The sequence below is a fragment of the Ceratotherium simum genome, chromosome 15 (assembly GCF_057802395.1).
Source record: "Ceratotherium simum simum isolate JZ-2026a chromosome 15, ASM5780239v1, whole genome shotgun sequence".
In the NCBI taxonomy this organism is placed as follows: Eukaryota; Metazoa; Chordata; class Mammalia; order Perissodactyla; family Rhinocerotidae; genus Ceratotherium; species Ceratotherium simum.
The window spans coordinates 47,285,961-47,307,867 of NC_141914.1; the positions used below are offsets into that span (position 1 = coordinate 47,285,961).

Sequence of the window (21,907 nt, forward strand, 5' to 3'; positions counted from 1 at the left end):
TTCTTCAGTGCCCATATCATCAGTCTTTACATCAGTCACCCTTCTGTCTGAAGGTCATTGTCTGGCAAATTTCTCAGAAAGTGTTCATGGGAACAGTATTTCCTGAGCTCTTTGTCTATGGCCTTCATACTTGTATGTTAAGTTAGTTTATGGCTGAATATAAAAACCTTTGGCACACATTCTCTTTCCTTGAGCATTTTACATATACTATTCCATTTTCTTCTGGTAAAAAGCATTGCTTTAGAAAAGTCTGATGATAATCTAATTATTACGAGTCTCTATTATAAGAGAGTTGGTCTTTTTACCAGAATGTGAATGCCTGAAGAATGTTTTTTTCTTTTATATTCAATAATCTTAACTAGAATATGTCTTAATGTTAGTCATTTTTTATCAGTTTTCTCATACACTTAGTGCATCTTTCCAAAAGTAATTTCAAATCTTTTTCTATTGCACTGAAGAAGTTTTTGTGAATTATAGTTTTTATTACATTTGTTCTGTTTCCTGTTTTGGTTTTCTTTTTTGAGGATCCCATATACACATATTTGAGTCTTCTTTGTCTCTCTTCTTATTTACTTTTGAATCCTTTTTCTTCTTCCTTCTTTTTTATTTTTGGACTTTTCCTCCTTTTTACCTCTTTAGACATTTTTCAAGTTTCATAAAGCATTCTTTACTCTTGTGTTTCTTGAAATTTAATCTTCACTTTTGAAATCATTGCTTCTTTTATTTATAATTCTTTCTTGAGTTCTATTAAAGCATCTTTTAACTTTTCTAATTCTGATTTATGTTATTTACTATGTATTATTTTCTTAATATCATTTAGTTTATCTAATTTTTCTCTTTCAAAAACTTTTTAGCACTTCTTTTCTGTTGTCTTTTCTTCTAGTCTTCCTATTCTGATGGGTTTATGTATTTTTTTATCCCTCTTATATATTAAAATAATTATTTAAAAAATATTATCTGATGTATTGAGATTTTAATTTCAATTTCTTATCCTTTCCTTTATGGTTTATACTGTTTTTTGTCCTGTTCAATAAATTATTCCCTACTTCAAGGACATGACAATATTTTCCTAAGTGTTCTTCTAAAAGTTTAAAATTTGCTTTTAATGTTTATATCTTTAATTTATGTGTGATTAATTTTTGTGTGTAGTATGACATACGGATAATTTCCCCCCAGGTAGATAGCCACTTTTAGCTGACAAGTTTATTTTTCCCTCTGGATTTGTAATGTTACTCTAGCATATACCAAATTCCTCCCTTTTCATAGGTCTGTTTATGAGTTCACTGTTATTCTCCATTTGTCTCTCTCCGAATTGACACTACACTGTTTTAACTATAATAGCTTAATAGAAACTCTTGAAATATGGTGGGTGAAGTAGTTGTTCCTTATTCTTTTGCTTTAAAATGATCTTGGCCATTCTTGACCTTTACCCATCTAAGTTCTGGAAAAAAACAAACGTACATACACTGTTGCAATTTTGATTAGAATGGCTTTGAATTTATGGATAAATATGAGACTTATTTTTATTTACTTCAATTTTCTCCATAAAATAGACATATAGTGTGCTCCCATGGAGCATTTCCAGATGAGTTAAAAAAAGAATATTTACATATAATGCCCCCCACATACATACATACATACATAGACAATACACATTTGCACATGTTCATATATGAAGGGAATATTTGTACTAATATATATACAAATTAGTAACTGTAAAATATTTTATCCTATTTGGATTTTTTTTTACCTTGTACATGTATTACTTTTTCTAGTAAGCAATCTCATTTGAAGACTACACTTGACTGGCCTAAAGCAGCATCTTAATTATGACATGTGATTGGTGTAAGAATTGAGGAAAATATCATAGTGGCTGAACCACATTCTTTTTCTAAGATATCTTCTCTCATTTAATATAAAGCACAAGTACCTGAGAAATCTCCAAATAGAAGGTCTAGAGTAATTATCCCAATTTTCTTACTAAGGATGACTATGATGTCATTCAAATATTTTAAATGGAAGAAAATTGATTCTTCAAATGTATCTGATAATATCTCTTGTACTATCTGTGTAGACAAGATGAAGAGTTAATCAGTTTGTTGATAGTGATGGGAGAACAAAGGCTGTGTTTATTCACTTTTCTATCACCAGTAGCTCAGTGACTCACATATAATAGGTCCTTAATAAATATCTTTTAGAGAAGGAATTAATGAATAAGTCTATCCAAAAGTATTGATAAGTATTTTGAGGGTGTTGTGTGGTGGTATATAGTGGGATGTGATATAGAACCTAGAATATATTAAGTGCTCAGTAAATGTCAGCTTTGCTTTTCTCAGTACTATATATACCATCTCTATTATTACTTCAAAGCTTTGTTCTTAACATAATTCTGCATGATATTTTTTGTAAATGACGTGCATGAAGATAGAAGCTATGTTTATCACTTTGTTGAATTTCATTACTCTGGAATGGATAGAAAGATCTTCACAGGCTAGAACAATTGTGCTGAATCTAATGAGGTGGAATTTAATAGTGTTCAATATCCTGAAGATGAAGTAAAACTCAAATGATCAAGGACAGGATGAACAGAGTTTTCTTAACAGCAGTACATGGAGAAATATTAAGGAATTTTAATAGGGAGTAGGTCTCAATCTGAATTACCAGTGTGCTGTGGCCACTATAGAAAGCAATAATACCATAAGTAATATTAAAAGAATATGGTTCCCACAAATGAGAAAGTTGATACTAGTGCTCTATCAGGTAGAGAGCAACCTATTCCTGAAGTGTTTATTACATTCAATCCTAGACATCACACTTCCTAAGAAACTTAGGCTTGGGAGAATATTCAAAAAACAGTGATCAGAATAGTGAAAATATTAAGCTATTTTGTCTTGAAAATGGGAATTTTTGCTTTGAGAAGAAAATGACTCATGAAAGATAAAATAGTTGTCTTCAAATATTTGGAAGGAAATCAGGTGATGGAGACTTTGTGATCTTCAAAAGAGAAAAAATAAAACAGTATATCAATATAAGGGAGATATTCCTAATGGTCATCAAATGTAGCCACGTGCTTTAGAAGTCCAGACCTGTGGTGTCGTGAAATCTTAGGCTTCACAATCACATGTTTGGATTGTGGTAGAGGATTAAGGAATCAGTTAAGTGGTTGGATCAGATGAGCTTTAAGCTGGATATTTCATATTCCATGATTTATTTTGCTATAGTATAGTGTGACTTCAGATATGGCCATATTGATTATTGGGAAGGATTGCTACACACCTGCCTTTATTGATAAACTTGCTCAATAGAATTCAATTAATATTGCTGTGAACTCAACAAATACTGTTTTATGTTTACTATTTTCAGACATAAAAGTAGAAAAAACAAGGTATTGTGTAATGATTTGGTACAGTGGACAGCACAAAAGTTGACCTGAATAGTTTAAGCATTTAAACCTATTTCTGGTTTGGCGATCATTGTATGTTAATGGGTAAGTCATAGAGTTGGCCCATGTATCTAATACTCAGCATATTGTCTGGCACATGGTGGGCACCATTTATTGAATGAATGAATGCTTAATTCTTCTTATTGCTTGATTGATGTTCACTAGCTTATAACCTGCCTGAAGCACCACTCATTTAATCACCTTAAGACTTTCCCCATAAATTTCACACCTTTGGAGAAGAAGTCGTAAATAATAGTGGGAGAGGGCACAGAAATAGAAGCTGCAGTAACTGGTGGGAAAATCTCCCCTCGGGCAGGGAAAGTCAGCTCTGAGAGTGAAGTTGAGTATTTTCAGGAGATATAGACATGTATTAAGGGGATATTCAAGTCAACTCTCCAGGATTGGGGCAGTAGGAAGTACTTCAAATTATGGTACTCCATTAGAAAATACTACTTTCATATGAACGTTTACAGAATATATTTGGGACTTTTTTTGAACTCAGAAATAATATTCTGAAACATGTAAAGAAATGTAAAAAGGCAGTGAGAAAATATCATATAAAATGACATCAAATCCTACAAAACGTCAAAACCCTTTTGTGGAAAGTGGAACTCTTACTACATGTTTTTGAACTGTTTATTTGGTATTGAGGGCTATACAGGGCCACGGAGACCTGCAAAGCAATGCATTTCTTTTATTTGGCAATTTGGAAATATTGATCTTTAGGCCATGTATGGGGAAATTCTATGATGTCCTATTTGTTCACTGTATTCTTATCTTGGGCTATATACAGATGAGAGATGCCCATACTTCACTTAGTCTTTGCTACCAAGATCATTATTCATTACATAGTACGAGACGAGAAATATATCATTCTAGATTTTATTTTTGTTTGTATCCAGTGACGCAATTTGACCAAGACTTGGATCAAGGACTAAATTTATTGCCTCTTCCTAAATATTATTAATCTTGTTCTCTAAGGACAATAGATTATGGTTTAAAGGGATTTATTTAAATTTCTGCTCTCTTTTTTTATAAACTGTCACAGATCCCTATTTAAAAAACTATTTGGAGGCAAAAGTCATTAGTCAAAAACTGAAGTTTTTCTTCCTTTGTTTTTCCTTTATTTCCTCAATTCTTCCTTTTTTCTCTTTCTCCTCCCTTTTCCTCTTTCTTTTCTGACAAGCTGTATAACAACTGTATCCAAGTTCCCAAACTTTACTCTCCAAATTCCTTCCCTGCATTCACCAAGAGGAGAACAAACCATAAAATATCATTGTTTCCATCAAATCAGAACTGTCAGCACATGTGTGGCCAGTACAAAGAAGTTGCAAGGGAACATTTATCTTGGAAACGTTTTTGTGTGTGTCAAACAGAGAAGAAATTATTTCTGAGTTTAAAAATAGTCAACACAACTTGGAAAACATGGTAACATTTACTCATGATAATAAATGTGTTTTTAAGGAAAGCCATGGATGTCCAAACACAAACTGAATATGACAACCCAATGGCCTTTTTTACAAAAACCATGACATATGTCCCATTAATTTGCTAAATGGTATGAGTGTAGAGAAAGGATGAATCAAAAACACTAAACTCCTTTTAAATGCACCATCTCATACAGATATCAACTCTGGAAATGGCATTCAAAAATAGTCCCTTTGCTTTGACTTCATCTGCTGAGTTTTCATTATTGTACTTTTACACATTTCTTTAAAGCTTTAATTGTTATCATTCATTTCAATAAAAAACTGGTAGCACTTTGGCTTGACTTTCCATAGAGGACTAAATTCTATCACATTAGTATATATGTAGGGAGGTATATAACGTCATTTGCAAATTTATGAGTCTGAAAGGGCCATCATAAATATCCTATAAACTATACAGTATATAGGATGTATATACCATATGGTATATATAATAGTTGACTAGAAAAACTTACATACCTATCTAATTTATGTTTGTCTCTAACAACTTCAGACTTCCTTTGAGTTAAACTTACCTATTTGGAGAAAGAGTTAAAGTTTGTTAGAGATTTAAATTTCCACACTTAAGTACCATTAAGTCAGATGCCTAAATAATTGTTTGTTGCTTTCCAAAAATTTATCTCACTCTTTCCCAAGAGTCATTTGGACCTGTTTGATATCACACAAAAATCAAATTAAATGAAAGAAAAGACTTTTATAAAGAAAATTTTCTGGTTGGAAATTTATAACATGGTCATCCTATTGTATCTTTTAAATTGAATTACCAGGATCTGCAAATTAGAAAAAGTGGTAAGGTTTATAACCAAAATCCCAGGAGGAAAGGCACTTATGCTCTGCACATGGTTGTTTTAGTCTGAATACTCCACACCACTTATCAAACGCAATTGATTTCTGGCCTGCATACAAATACAGCAAAGTGCCAGAATCAAATCAAATCAGAATGCTTATGAAAAAGAATCAAGTTGGCTACCAAAGGTTTCACATCAGTAAGAAATTTCTTTAGAGACTTCTGATGGAAATTTGAAGTGTGTGTTGTTATATCAAGTGCAGGAGAGATATAAGGCTATTGGAGAAATTCCCTTAGTTTATTGACTAAAAAGCCAAAACAATTCTAACGGTAAAGCTTGACAAGATAATTAAATGACTGATAACAAAATCTCAGCAGGGAAGTGCCCATTAATTGAATTTATTTGGGAGCATGTTTTCACAAGTGTAACCAGATTATCTAATTTTCACTCACATTAAAAAGTGATAGTCTATAACAACTAATTACTAGAAATGAAGGAAAAGGCCAGTACTCTGAACCAGTAACACAGAAGAAAACAAACATCAAAGGACTGCCATGATATTTGACAGCTTCCTAGGAACACCATTCATCATGTTTCCCTGTGAAAATATTTCAATGAAACTCGCCAAAGAAAAGAATCCCAGTAATTTCTACGTAGTAGTGTCTTTAAAGCTGGAACCCATTTAACACATTCTTTTTATCCTTTCATGATATTAATATGTGTGTCAGATGAGTATGCCAACAGGTGAAATAACTGAGAAAAAAATGGTATAGATGTAAAAATTGAGTTTTGGCATTTCTTTTCTGCAAGAAAGTTAGTGCCATCCTGTTTTCCTCTGTAGTAGTACAAATGGTTGATTGTTTTGTAAAAAATTTTCTTGCTGTTTTCATATTGTATTGAATTAAAGCATCATTATAGCAAACTTAAATTTGAAACGAGGAATGAAATAATCTATACTTTACTCATATTTTCTGCGTTGAGCTGCTAGCATAATCTCTCCAAAATCAAATTGGATATTTTTAATGCATTAGCAAATGACTTTCCAATTTCCATAAAGTTAATGATAAAGCTTATGACACATCTATAGTAGTCAAATAGATTTGTTCATGGTCAACATACTCAATAGAAATTTAAAACTCTGAAATTTGTCAGTTTTATATTTCTAATTCAATACTCTGAAACAACATTAATCTGTTAAATATCTGGCAATAATTTTATATAATAGCAAAACCATGAGATAAAGTCCATTTTGGCTTAATGTTTGTATAAATTCTAAGCAGCTTTGACTATTTGCTTTAATTCGAGGCAGGAAAGTCTGAATTAATAAGTAATAAGTAATGCCAAAAATATTCCTTTAAGTTTGAGACACTTTTTTTCTAAAGAAAGTTACCATTAAAATAAATACATTTTAAACATATTGGTTAAAATTGAATAACAATATTCAAAATATTTCTTGCATTAAAAAATTATGTTTCAGCTTTAAAAACAGTTCTTAATGTTCTGTTTATTGTAGGACATCACTTTACATTCAGAAAACTAGCTGCTGTAATTATAAATCTAGCAAGTAACACTCATTCACAATGACTTTTTCATGACTTGAGGGCAGTAATAAAACCTAGAACTGCTTTATCTTCCAGAAAGTTGATGCTACATTATTTTAGAAAAAAGAATAGGACTATGCTTTGTTTTCCTAAATCATTTCCCTAAATTAAATAGATGTAAGCTATGGTATAGATAGATTGATTCATAGATAAATTTACAGTAATGGATAGGTAGGTAGAGATAAATATGGTCATCATTAAAATATAATAGAATGTTGGTTTTGCCAAGTGAAGTAATGCATATGAAAGATTTCATTCATATATTATTTTGTTGTCACTTCTATTTCTGTTTTTTTCTTGTGTTTAATCAATTAAGATAGTTTTCTGAATAAACAGTATTTCAGATGCTAAACAATGCTTTTTATTAGTTTACATTGGCAGTTCACAGTCTAAAAGCATAACCACATCAGGCAAAAACTGCGTGTAGACCGCTCTGGATTTTGAAGACTTTTTGCTTCTAACAGAGATTTTTATTTGAAGTTATTTGAAGTAATATCTACGTTTTACTGATAGTTAATAATTGAGAAGGGAAATTATAAACAAAGAAGTTTCTTGAAGTAGAAGATTTTTATCTTTTAGTGTCAGCTTAATGTCTTGCTCAGCACTTTTAAATTCTCCTAGAAGAATAACTTTATCCATTACTTTATGATAGTTTACTCACCCTTACATCATAAACCCAGCTATTCTCATTCCATGAAATATTGCACATTTATTTCTCATAGACCTTTTCCTTGATCAGAACTGGAACCTGTGTTTCTATCTGAAAACAATTGTCACTTTTTATTTCTACAGCACTTTCACTTAAGAGGTGTTTAAAAATACAAAGCTAATATTTTTCGTGAGTTCCTAGGATTATGAATTCGCAATGTTAGAGTTTCAACAGTTTCATATTAGATGAGACTTGCCTTTAAATACATCGTGTGTTTTCTGTAGAAGTTACCTATATGTCTTCAAAAACCCGACTGGTCTAGAAAAATGACTCTGAGACAGTCACGTTCCTTTTGATTTTTTAAAAAAAGACAAAACAGCAATAAACATTTTAGCTCTTTAATGAGCAAAGATCATGTCTCTTAGCATTGGACTAATAGTCATTATCCAGATTATCTTTATTTCACGCAATGACCAGTGACATGGCCAAGATGTACAAAGTTGTTTCCGTCAAGTAGTATACAATTTTTTTTGTAGAATAAGCTTTCATTCTTGAAAAAGAGTAACTGAAAAGAAAGGTTTCTGTTACTGCAGTTAGTTTGTCAGAGAAAGTTCTTTGCATTATCTTACAAACTATCAAAATTGCTAGTCATCTGAAAAAATGTAAAAAAAAATCACATAACTTTAGTCTAATAGAAATATAGTACAGGTAAGAGAGAAAGTATTTATCAGGATGTGCTCTTTAAGTCCATCTCAATTTTTTTTTAATATAAATGTACATCTGATTACATATACAAACATTTGGAAAGGTCTGTGATATACTGTTACTGGTAAACAACAGGGGGATGAAGAGTTTCCTGTATCTTGGAATATTCATTTAAAATCACACGTGTGTAAGACTAAAATCCTCCAGGTGTTGACTCTCCTTCTAGCTTCTCTATCTGTATTGTACTCTACTGAGATTGCGTGAGTAAATTCCAGTGAATGAATCTCAGTGAGAGAGATAAGTGACGTGAGGAGGGACAGAACTTTATATTGAATTATTATTAGTAAACATTTTGTCATGCAATGTGAGTAAATCAATTAACTGAGAACTGTAATCAGAGTGGTAATTTGGGGCATCCTCATATCATAAAAGACTGTTGGAAGTAACTCTTTGGACACACTTCACTTACCAAAAGGAACAAAATACAGAGTAACAAAAACCACAGCAAATTATAGATCCTGTAACACATGTCCAATTAGGGTTATATTTCTATAAATTATTTAGATGGGAATAAAAAGAACATTAAAAACACAGGAAATTTTTTTCTGGGATTCATATCAGCGAGTATTCACCACTATAGCTATAGTTTCTTCGAATACCTTTAATAACTAATTCCTTCTATTATCAAAACTACTGTGAATTATTTAACTGTAATTACTTTTGCCCCTTAAAATCTTCTTTAGGTTCTGCCAATTGATGGAGGAAGCTTCTATTAAAAACTCCAATGGGATGAGAAGAATTTTAATTACGGCTTAATCAGCAGCACAGCCACCAAGCATATAAATTATCATGCACATCGTGCTAAAAATATCCAGTTTCCTTTATCCCCACAACTTTGTACTGACAGCACTTATGTGATAATGTTGTACCTGCCAGTCTTTAAACTTCTTTGTTTTACTGGCAAATTTCAGCATGAGCCTCCACTAAGGCCATTAACAGCATTGGTGCTTTGTGTACTTATCCAAATATGTAAATATGGTCTACACAATAAAACGGCTCCAAATAAAAACTGGTGAAATTATCATCTGACATTCCATTGGTGTGTCCCTTGTGCATATTCATGGTTGCTTTTTCATTTTTATTTTTTATATTTCAGACATAGTTCTCTCCTGTTTGGTGTTCCACATGCCTAATTCCATTATGTAACATAAATCTTCAAAAAATTAATTCTTGAATGTGAATGAAAAAGTATCATTCAGAACAATCGCTTCACGCAATTGAAATTCATTTTTAAAGTTGATTTGTGTATATATGTACAATTCATTTTTTTCAAAACCCCCAAAGTTCTTGATATGTATATTCACATAATATTCCTCCTTATTTAAATAGTAAGAGTCTTGTAGGTTGAAAGCCAAGGAATCTTCAGTAATCTTTTACTGCAATCCATCAAAAAAATAGAGTTTGTTTCTCTTGTCTGGCTATACCCTGGTTGTTGAATGTGAATGGGGGTGGGGATGAGGATGGGGCAGAGTATTGTTCTGTCCTCCAGTAAATGTATTGAATGTGTGTAAGGGTTGAATCCCTGGTATAGTGTTAGGAATCATTGTAATGGTGTTGGGTGTCATTAAGGGAACATCATCAGGTGACCTCCTCATAGCTAGTGTGTAATCTGGGGGGCAGGCGGTCCGAAGAACCACCTCATGTGGATGGATGGACTCACATTCATGATCCAAATCAGTGTGCTTCATTTGGAGGGACATGATCTCCTCTTCTTGTGCATGGGTCAGATCGTTGGTAGTAGTGCGCTGAGGGCTGCATCTCCTGTGAACATCGTGTCTCCTCTTATCCTTTTTGTAGTACAGGGCTGCAAAGGCCAAGATGTTCAGAAATAGCAGCGATGCTCCAACTGCAATTGTGACACTCAGCTCTGTTGAGTAGTCCCTTTGATCCACTGAAAATGGACTTGGTTGTTGTTTGGGATCATCCTGCTTGGCGGTGGGAAAGGCTGATGTGACAGGTACAGAATTTTTTCTTGTAGGCCTGAAAGTGATGTCAGTGGATGGCACTTTAGTTGTTGTCGAGGTATACTGAGAAATGTCATTAAGATTATGCAGATGAGGTACCAGCTCCAACCAGAGGTTCACCTTATTGGCTCTGTAATGTTCTTTAACTCTTGGTTTTAATCCAATATGGAGATAAAGTTGATCTTTCTGGGAATATCTGGTCCATGCTACTTCTTCAAAGCGGTTGGGTTTGGTATGGATGAATTTCGTGTCTTGAGGGACTGGTTGATTTGGGTCACTAGGAAAGAAAAAAGAAATTATGAGAACAAAATTGTTTTATTCATTTTCTTAATTGAAATAGTACTAGTTTAACATCTAATTGAAGAGGCAACTCAGCAAAGCTTTAGATTGTGTTATAACAACTTGGGTTAATTAGAAATATAAGTCCAATTGCAGGCAGATTGTTAGATGGATGATAATATAATTCAAGTAACCCTCACATTCTTGTTCTCTCTGTCCATTTAGAGATGGGCTGCTATATATCCAAAGATTTTAAAATTCATATGCATATGCATTGTCTCATAGGCAAACTAGCAGAGGCAGCATGGAATAGTGGAAAGGACTTGGGGTATGTAATCGGCATATGAGTATTTGAGCTCTAGTGCTGCTACATACTAGACATATGAATATCTGTACGAGGATCTCATAGCCTCAGTTCTCTTCTCTGTAAAATGGAAGTAATAGTGCCTGCCAACCTCACAAAGTAGTTGGGAGAATCAAAAGGAATACAGTACTATAAACTGGAAAGCACTATAAAATAATATTTGTCACTATTGAAAAACAATAATAATAAGCCCTGTGTAATTAAAAAAACAAAATAACTTCAATTATCGAGTAATGCAATAGAAGTATAAACATTTCTTAAAAAACTCCTAAAAAGTAAGGAGTAATAAAGCAATGATTTTTGAAATACTACAATATAGAATTTTGAATAAAGGAACTTAATATATTGCTGTTAATAATCTATTAAATCATTTGGGCACAAAATGTGTATTATTTTTAAATGCATAAAATGATATTTTTATTAAATTATAGAAAACTTTATTCTTTAGAAAACTTTATTCTTTAGGCACATACCCAGTTTTAGCAAAATTTGTCCAGTATGTCATTACGACTGCACTCAGCATCACGTCATTTTTGGAGAAATTGCAAGGAAATAACTCTGTAGGCCCAATCATGGGGATTCCTAGTACGTAGGGAACCTCATCTCCATGAGCTGCATCAGCCCAAGCTGGAACCTGATCTGTCTGGCAATGATGGTAAAAGGCATAGAAATATGTAGGTGAACCAAAGTTTGAGTGAAGATCTGCTGTAGCTACAGCTGGTGCCACCCACTGATGGTCCGTAAACAAAGCCAATAATGTCTTCCTTCTGGTTTCAGGGTTATGACGGTCAGCCCAGTCAGTATACATGAATTTAATGGTTTCTCTCAAAACATCTTTGCCTTCGGGATAGCCATATAAATTATCAACAAAATTGGAAACAGCAAAGTCAAAATCACTAGCCGAAATACCATCATCACTATCTACTATATTTTCAACAAATTTTAACCCTTCCCCTTGGTTAACTCCTAACATTATATCATAGTTGAGAAACTCTCCTTGTTCCATCAATATCTGAGGGTCATCTGGTATTACATCACCATCAATCACAGGTCCAAAGGCTATGTGATATCGTGCTGGTTGAATATCTTGGTCAACAAGTTCTTTGTAAGGCTTCTTCTGTAGGCATTCCACTAACTCTACTGTATCGGAAACATTGCAGCCAACTTTTGTGGCCAACATTCTAGCATATTTTGCAGGTTGGAAACTAACAGCCCAGCTGGAAAGAGCTGTTCCACTTTGAGCAATTGCTCGTTGAAAAAGTCCTATGGGAAAAACAACAAAGAGTTTCAGATGACCTTTGAATAGTGTTGTGGTAAAACAATAAAATCTGATATTTTAGACTTGTATATAAAAACCCAGATAGAACTTAAGAAACAGGGAAATAGAGACATTTCGCTTAAGAGAAGGTACATAAAGTCATCCCCAGGGTATAATGAATCAGAGAAGTGGACCTAGGTCTTCTGCTTTGAGTGGCAACTACTTTAGTGATCAAGAGGTCTAAATTGTGCAGCATCTCAAAGAGGCAGTAGCAAAGAGAGGAGGAGAACATGTAAATACTAGTGGTAAAAAGCCCCAAATATTTCCTTTGATCAGCATATAAACAGTTATTTTATTATTAAAGCCAACCAGATGGGGCGAACTCTCTCTCCTTTAACTCTTCAAATGACTCTGTATTGTCTTTCAGGGATATTTCCTCTAATTTGGCTGCATCTGTCTTTCTTTAAAATGGCTCTGTATGTTTGTTTTAACCAGATTTTATTTCAAAAATAATTGTCACGAGCTCACACAACTACTGGGGCTGAGGATTTGCTAATACCCTGGGGATGGCCCTGAAGCCACACAAAACAGAATATCACTGTAGACATACTCTTTCCAGCTCTTCATGTCAGACATAGTATGCTGAATATTCATCTTTCAGAAGAAGACATAAATTTGAGGTGTTTTCACTAGGTTAAAGAAGAAACCATCAGCAGAAGGATTTGGGGGGGGGTGATTTAACTTTTTCCACTGTTGAATGTACACTGCTATATTTTATCATAAAGGATGAAAAGTACATGGTCCACTGCTTTTCACTTAATTGCATTTAAGAATTATAAATTATGGTCCCATATGCAGTTTGATAAGAGCTGCATGCCATTCAAATTTACAAACACACTTTATCTACTCATTAAGGTATTTTCTAGTAAAAGTCTTGTTTTAAAAATTTAACTAATCTAGTTTATTTTAAAATTTTCTTTTATTATCAATTTCCAAATACAGCTTTGTAGTTCAGTTATTTAAACACATGCTCAATTATTTATATGTGTTAATGAGCTAAGAACTCTTTTCACAAAGGTGCTAAAGCAGTGTCTGAATTAGAAGCAAAAGTTTAGATTTTTCTCCAAACATGTATATGTATTCAAAATTCAAAATTTTCCTAGATAATTCTAAAAATATTCAAAAAGTCAAACATTACTAATTTAAATTTGTTTTTGTTTCTGACAGCTTTATGAACATGTTTCTAGTTTGCTAGAGCAAAGTATCCTAGAACAAATGATACGAATAGAGATAATTTAAGAATATTATATAGGCTATGTGTTTGTCAACATTTGCTCGGAGAACTATTTTACTGATTAAAAACTTTACAACTAAAATAAACATAGTGATTTCTATAATAAACTTTCCCATTTCAGGGGCTCAATAACATTAATGTAATATATCAAAAAAGATTTGGGGGAAAATACACATCATGTTAAGTATAGTCTGCATCTACATAGTACTGGGAAAACCATATATTTTATTATTAGTGAGAGTGTGTGACATGTATATGCAAGCTGTGGTTGACCCCCGGTAGATACAGGCCTGAGCACTGCTGCAGCCCCGGGGAGTTACAGACTTTAAAGGTCACATCTGCACTGGAGACAATTAGCCTAATGATTTCAAGAGATCTCCTGAGCATCTTCTGGTCAAATCAGGCAGCTTTGTTAGTGGAGATAGGCTTAGAACCAGACCAAACATAAGTCCATTTCTCTTGCCAGGCATGAACAGTCTTCCTTGAAGAATGTGATGGAATGTTATATTTTCAACTATTTGTAAAGCCATTTGCCACTGTTTACCACACCATCGACTGACGAATAGCAGTGCAAGCTGATGAACTAACTGATTCATCTCTATCAAATGCTAGTTTTATACTGGCTGAAATTGACTTTGGTGCCCATTTTTGCTTTGTATTTAGAAAAAGTTTTAGAAAAAATAAGAGGAAATAACATTTGAGATCAAATGACCCTAAGAAGTCTGAACAGATTGTCTAATGTTAACCTAGATAAACATTGGCATTAGCATAGTCCTCAGGCTAGAAAAATCTAATCTGTTCAATTAAAAAAGAAAAACAACAAAGTTTGTTATTTCAAAACTAGCCATTTCATTACAGACCAAAATCTCTATACAATTGTAAATGTTCTTGTGTGTGTCATTTTGTCATCTCGAGTCAGAACTCTACTAATATAAATGAAATGTTACATGAACTATGTCTATAAATTGTCTACAACAATATATGATTCTCCAAATATATATACCCATTTAATGATTGCCTGTTCTTTTGAATTCCACATTAATGTACCTTTGATACCAAAAACAAATATTCTATGTCTGGTGCTCATATCATAAAACTCAGTCTTACAAATTAAGATGCTTCATGAATTACACTTGACAGTATATACTTTCACAATATATATAAAATGAACATAAAAATTAAAAAAATACAAGATGGTCTATGTTAATGTGTATTCTCTATCTTCCTGTCTATTATGTATGTATAATGGAGGGAAAGTATTTGCTTTTACAGACTCCTCCAACAAAACACTTCTGTTCTTGTGGGCATGTCAAGTTAATAATGCAATGAGAATGGGTGACTAAACTCACAGTAAAATGGGAGTCCATAAAGAACAACATGATAAGCCTAGGGCAGACACTTTGGGAAAAGGATGTCAAGGCCAGAAAATGGAGACAAGGAAAATATTTCATGGATTTAAGCAGCCTCAGTGTTCCATGCTGCTTTGCCAAACTTTAGGGGGAAAAAAATCACTTGGAGTTGAAAATAGAAAAAGCACAAATTCAAATATATTTTTCTTTTTAATCAAAAGTTCTACCAGTGACCTTGATGCTTTGACAATTTTGGATCACGCATGCAAAATAATCAAACATCCATTCTCTACTCAGACAACAAGTGAAAATCACATTTCCAGACAAACTAGCTGACAACTGTTTCCTTATCTTCATACTAGTAAAGGGTTTTAAATGTCTATTGTCTTGAAAATAGATTATATACAATCCCAGCATTAAAAAAAAAACAGGTCTTTGATTTTGATTACTGAATAAATAGAGACGACAGAACAGTGAACGTCTTTGATTTTCCCAAAAATCACCCTTTGGAGGAAAGAAAAGTGACTGTAATGCTGACTATTCTGAAGTGTACTTGAAAGGGCATCCTTACCAAGCTCCGTGGGAGACAAAGAAAGGAGGTTGACAAAAACTTAAACATGCATAGAAAAGCTGAAGAAACAAAGCTGTAAACAGTTATTGAGTTAACCTAACACTCAGTTTGAACAGAGAATATATACAGAGCAGCACATACTACTGATGGTGGTGGCATGCAGACACCAAAATTGTCAAAATTTGCAACCTGCATAATACCTTTGGTTGAATTGCTCCAACGGTTACCTTCAGAATAATGGGATAAAGTCAGCAGATTGACACATGAACCCCCAGCACCAGATCCAAAAACAGTGATTCTTAAGGGGTCACCACCAAAGAATCCAATGTTCTCACTAGTCCATCTTAGAGCCTGTATGAGATCAAGGAGTCCATAGTTTCCTTTTGCAGCTTGATCCCCTGTGCTTAAGAAACCTGGAAAATAGAAATAAAAAGACACCACAGAACACCTTTTTGAGTTGAGATGAATCAAATAGACATTACATGTAAGTACAATTGAAGCCTGTATTCATCAAGGTGAGTACAGTCCAAATTCTTTAGTAAAAAATTATTTCCCACCAGAATAAAAGAATTTACCTTAGGAAGAATAGTAGAGACTGAAATCTGAAATATGACATTTATCTTTCCCAAATGTTTCCCAAGTTATCCAGGTAACAGGTAACAGGGGGCAGATAAAGAAAATTAAAACATTCTGAAAGACCTCAGGGGAGACATTCTAGAGGCCAAGTTACTTGGTGGAGGTATTTGGGATAGTATCATGGGGCATATGAGAATGTGCTTTTGCATAAAACATTGTCAATCCTCAAGTTGCTACTGGTCTAACGTGGTTGGAATTTAAGGCATGTGTAGCAGAGTGGCAGGATGTAAGGGTATAGAACAGGGGTATTTTTCTAAGACTTGTGCTTAAAACTATATGCAACTCCTTGCATATGTGTATATGTACATTTTTATCCATGATGGTCCATGGTTAAGAAAGAATCACTGTGCTAGAGGTAACTTGAGGTTACACTTTGGAATACTTAAATGCCAAAATGAGGAGATTTGCTCAATTAGAAAACAGTGTAGAATAATTGAAGATTTTTGAAAAGTTCAGATTCCTATTTCCGGAATGCTTAAAGTTCTGCTTTCTAGTGCATCTAGTAATGAGGAGGAATGTATGTTGAATAATAGAGAGCATGGAGGTATGGGAGGGGTTATACGATCTGAACTGACAGAGTAGCAAAGGCAGTTGAAAAAAGGAGATGGATAGAAAAAATGCTGTGGTAGTAAGAGCTGAGTGGCTTTCTTATATGTGGAAGTTGTTCTAGAGAGACGAGTCAAAGATGTTACTGTAATAATACTTTAAAGATACTCCTTCATTTTGCTGACTTCATAGCTTTTGTAATATGTTTATTACAACTTGTAAAACAAACATCTACTCGCTAATGTATTTCTGCCCTTGACATAAATGATAAAGTAGAAAGCATTTCATAAAATATTCCATTTTATAGACTATTCATATATTATGTAGAAAATATTTAGTGATATTACATATAAATTTATTAATTATATTTAGAGACATAATTTCCAACCCCAATGAGTTTACAGAAACAATTTTTAAAAATTAGATTTATTGGGGCCGGCCCGGTGGCATAGCGGTTAAGTGCACGCGTTCTGCTTCAGTGTCCCGGGGTTCGCAGGTTCAGGTCCTGGGTGCGCACCGACGCACCACTTGGTAAGCCATGCTGTGGCGGCGTCCCATATAAGTGGAGGAGGATGGGCACAGATGTTAGCCCAGGGCCAGTCTTCCTCAGCAAAAAGAGGAGGATTGGCAACAGATATTCACTCAGGGCTAATCTTCCTCACAAAAGAAAAAAAAAATTAGATTTATTTTCTGATTGCAAATCCATTATAGAAAATCCACATTAGGGGTCAATATTTGTGATAAAAATTATCTTATTCAATTTGAAATATACCTCTATTGTATAAATAAGCCAAGAGGTCAATTATATTTCTGAAAATCAGATTGTGATAACAGCACCTGTCGGTTGAGTAAATCAATCTATACCCAAAATGAATATATGGACAAGAAATTCTTTAGGATCATTGTAGGAAGCAATAGATGAAGACAAATCTTCCTGAATAATTTTGAAAAATGTGAAGAAATGCAGATGATTAATCCTTCTTTTCCCACAAGACCAAAAATTCTAAGAAACAAAAACACAATCTCTAGTCCATTGTGTGTGTGTGTGTTTGTATGTGTGTGTGTGTGTGTATATATAACCCTGGAAATATTAAATCATACTTGAGATGGAGGTTAACTTTTAAAAAAGAAGTTCCAAATAAACATATCTTTCTGGTTGTATTCATTACCTTTTATTGAATCTACATAACGAATTTAGGAAATTTTCATGGTATCTTCTTACATAGAAGCACTTTCAAATACGCAATATTCAAATAAGTGACAGCATGTTAAAATATAAAAGAAAACATGGCTGGGAACTCTTTTAACTTTATTTGCTATTAAGTGAATTTTGGTATAAGACAGAACCATTAGTTTAAATTCCTGAAGGAATCTGTTACAAATGTTTTGATCTAAAGGATAGACTAATGGCAATGAACCTGAAAACAACATTACAGAAGGATTACTGCGCATTAGATAGAAAGGACTCTTGAAGGATAAAGGAGGTGTGACTGTGTGTGTGTGTGTATGGGTGCGCGCATGTGCACGTGCCTGTTTGTTAGAGAACGAGAGAGTGAGTGAGCACAAGAGAGAGAGAATGCTTGAAACAATGAGAACACACTCTAGGTAGTTTATTACCTATAATTCTATATTGCAAATATATTCACATAGAAATTTGATTTTTGAATATAGCTTATGCCACTCAGCACAAAACCCAGGATTTGTATTTAATTCTTCTTGAAATAATATTGAATAACTCCAGTTACATTCAAATCCTCTCTGTATTTGTACAAAATTGACTTACTAATAAAATAACCATCATTCAATATGTAGCATGTAGAGAACCATAATAAAAAGATTATGATCTCTACATTAACTACATAGTAGTCCCTCTATGACTTCAGTTTTAGTAGCACCATTTTAACCATTCTAGCTTGGTCAAATAGTTTTGTGTTTATATAACAATACTGAAAAAACATGTCAATTATCTGAAGAGCAACTTCTACTTTATATATAGTTCTTCAAGAAAAAATTTTAAACAAAATCAATTCAGTTCCAAATTGTGGTAAAAGGTGTCCTCGGCTTGGAATGTCCAAGCTACTCTGTCAAGCTCCACTTTTATGCTTCAGTATTGAATTTCCCTCATTCTTGATTTCTGTTTCATGTGAATGCTGAAGTTCATCTATCTACCTATCTATCATCTGTCTATCTATGTATCTATCTATGTATCTATCAATGTATCTATCTATGTATCTATCTATCTACCTACCTACCTACCTATCCATCTACCTATCTTTCCAACTAAAAACAACCGATCCATTAGAGTGAATTCAGAGAGCCAATATGAGTTTTATATTAGGAAGAAATAATAGATAGTTGTTGCCTTTATTAAGGCCAGCCAACCAATCAAATCATATCTCTTTAGACCTGATAAAGGTATATGTTTGCGTGAATTCTTTGATTTCTGATGCTATATTCAAGCAAAACTTTGTGGCTCAGCTAAGGGTACAAAATGAGGAAAGATAAATAAATTGTTGCCTCAAAAGAGTCACAGTTTGCTAATCACCCAAGTGATGTGCACTGGCAGCCTTCTTTATACCTTGCTATCCAGTGAAGTATTCATTCAAAGTTCTTTATTAAATTGACTTAGCTGTCGTGTCCTTAACAGCAGAATTATTTCATCTCACTCTAGCTGGAACTTTACATTAAACAGTTCAACTATAGTCCAACCATGAGAGAACTCAATTTTGCAAAGATCTGAAAGTGTTGCTTACCTTTATGTTTACTTTGGAGAAGGATTTTCTCTTAATGTCACTTAAATCATTCTTTACAGATAGCCACTAATTTTATCTGACCTTTTCTGGCCTTTAGTTGTAAACTCCTAGAATGCATGACTAACTGATACTAACACATTGACACATTATTTTTGTTAGATAGAACAGTAATGATTATAAAAGCAAACTCTTCTCCCTTTTTTGGAGGGGGGAAGCAGCAGAATTTTCCAGAAAAATGTATCCAACTATTTAATTTACTTGACTTATGAATATAAATCCTTGAAAAATTACTACTTTTAAATTTAAGGCAAACTTTCAAAATTCATAATTACAGTTATATCAAGGATTATGTCACTGGTTCATGTATCCACTACGATTGCCATTCAACTTTGTGTTCAAATAGAATTTAATACCTTTCTTCTCACCCCAAAATTTATTATATTCAAGAAAAACTCTAGTTGTTGTTGTTCTTGCGTGGAACTACTAGTTCTATTGATCTGATTAAATTTACTGAGCAGGTTTGGCCTCAATTTGATGTATACCTAATCTAGCAACTAGGATTCCCAGTGTTAGAGAGAAACTAGACAACTAAACATGGGTCCAAAGACCCTTGGAATGGAAAATTCAGATCGGGCCTAAAATAAATTGGGCAAAGGGAAAATAAATAAAAACAGATAATTACTGCGACCAAGGTATTGGCTTGGGCTACTGATGAACACTGAGCTCAGACAGCTCTCTAATAGGTGGACCCTAAGGAGCATGGGAGGAGCTAAGTTAGGTTGTCTGGGAGGAGCTAAGTTAGGTTGTCTGGCAGCAGCCCTGCAGCTTATTGTTGACATAATCTATATTCAGGTCTCTTACAGCACAACCATAGAAGCAACACCTTCTAAATGTAAAACAAAAGGGAAGCAAGGTGCTTCTCAGTAGAAAAAAAGATCTAAAGGTATTCAAGGAGGAACCTGGCATTAGGAAAGGTGCAGACTGTTTGCATTTGAGAGGACACCTAGAATGTCAGAAATTGAAGATGTCAGTGATTCTATACTGTAGATGTACTTTCTTTTTTGGGGGTGGGGGAATATTTGAATGTCTATGTTTATAGTGTTGAATTTCTGGAGGCGTTAAATACAATATATTTTTTTAGAGTCCATAGTATGTAGTTCATGCTATAAAGAAGTAGGAAAGAAATCTCCCATGTTTATCAATGCCATTGCTTGGATACAGAAGATTGTGGTTGGCTCTTTGAGACAAATTGATAAGTATTTCAAAATAGAGACCATACTGAGCATTAAAGAGCCAGCCTTGCAGACATGAGATTTTGAATGATAGTGAGGCATTCTTCTAGGGACTTGGGAATATGGATCAGAAAAATAGCTCATTAAGGATTTTGCATCTTAAACATAAAAGGATTTATAATTGTCAGGTTAATACCTCAGATCCTCCCAGCTAAAAATCCAACTGGAACTGCCATGTGCTAACTCTCCCTGCCTTTTCAGTTGCCAAGTCCAATCAGCTCTTCCTCTGTATTCTGTCTCTGTCTTCTGTGTGCCACTTATGTCACGGACTTATTCTAGGTCTTCCCCTTTTCTTCTTAGACACATGAAATCCTTCTAACTAGTCACTTCACCTACAAACTTCCAGGAAACAAGTCTACCTTCTATTCTGTCACCAGCCTCACTTTTGAAAAATACTCTTTTCTAATGGGGGGACACTGCTATATTAAAATAAAATTCTCATGCTAAGATGTAATTGGAGAGTTTCCCTTTATTTCTCTTTGAGTCAGAATTGTTTAAAATAGGATGGTTTAAAATTCCCCAAATTAGACTATTTGGGGTCGGTGTACGGAAAAAGAACACACATAATATCATTTAATTACCCATCACCTCTAGCTAGCTTTCTTGCTGTTGTGTTCTCTTGAGAGCTACTGTCTAAATTCATCATCTATTTTATTATTGTTCAAATTGGCTATAAGAAAAAGCTTTCCTTTCCCCCCAATTTGTATTCATTCATTCATATCATTATGGACTCACGGGTTATTTTATTTTAGGGGTTATAATCTTCTACTATCATTATTTATATTGATGCTTAAATTGTCCCATATTTCGCTAGTAGGAGTCTCTTCAAGTTGGCTCCTATGTCATTTTGACATGTTCCCATCATCTTT

At 33.7% G+C, this 21,907-nt stretch overlaps 1 protein-coding gene and 1 long non-coding RNA gene across 4 annotated transcripts in view; one reads left to right on the forward strand and one right to left on the reverse strand.

Annotated features, from left to right (window-relative positions):
* LOC147915202 (uncharacterized) overlaps positions 1 to 21,907 on the forward strand; it is an 89,329-nt gene that overhangs the window by 16,208 nt on the left and 51,214 nt on the right. The window lies entirely within an intron of this gene.
* Positions 7,598 to 21,907, reverse strand: part of NLGN1 (neuroligin 1) — an 862,047-nt gene continuing 847,737 nt past the window's right edge. For all 3 annotated transcript variants that reach the window (XM_087440010.1, XM_087440008.1, XM_087440009.1), the window contains exons 4-6: positions 16,012 to 16,224; positions 11,813 to 12,602; positions 7,598 to 10,973 (exon numbers count right to left, since the gene is read on the reverse strand). In XM_087440010.1, the coding sequence (XP_087296136.1) occupies positions 10,151 to 10,973; positions 11,813 to 12,602; positions 16,012 to 16,224 (1,826 nt within the window). In that variant the 3' untranslated portion in view covers positions 7,598 to 10,150. The remainder of the gene's footprint in view (positions 10,974 to 11,812; positions 12,603 to 16,011; positions 16,225 to 21,907) is intronic.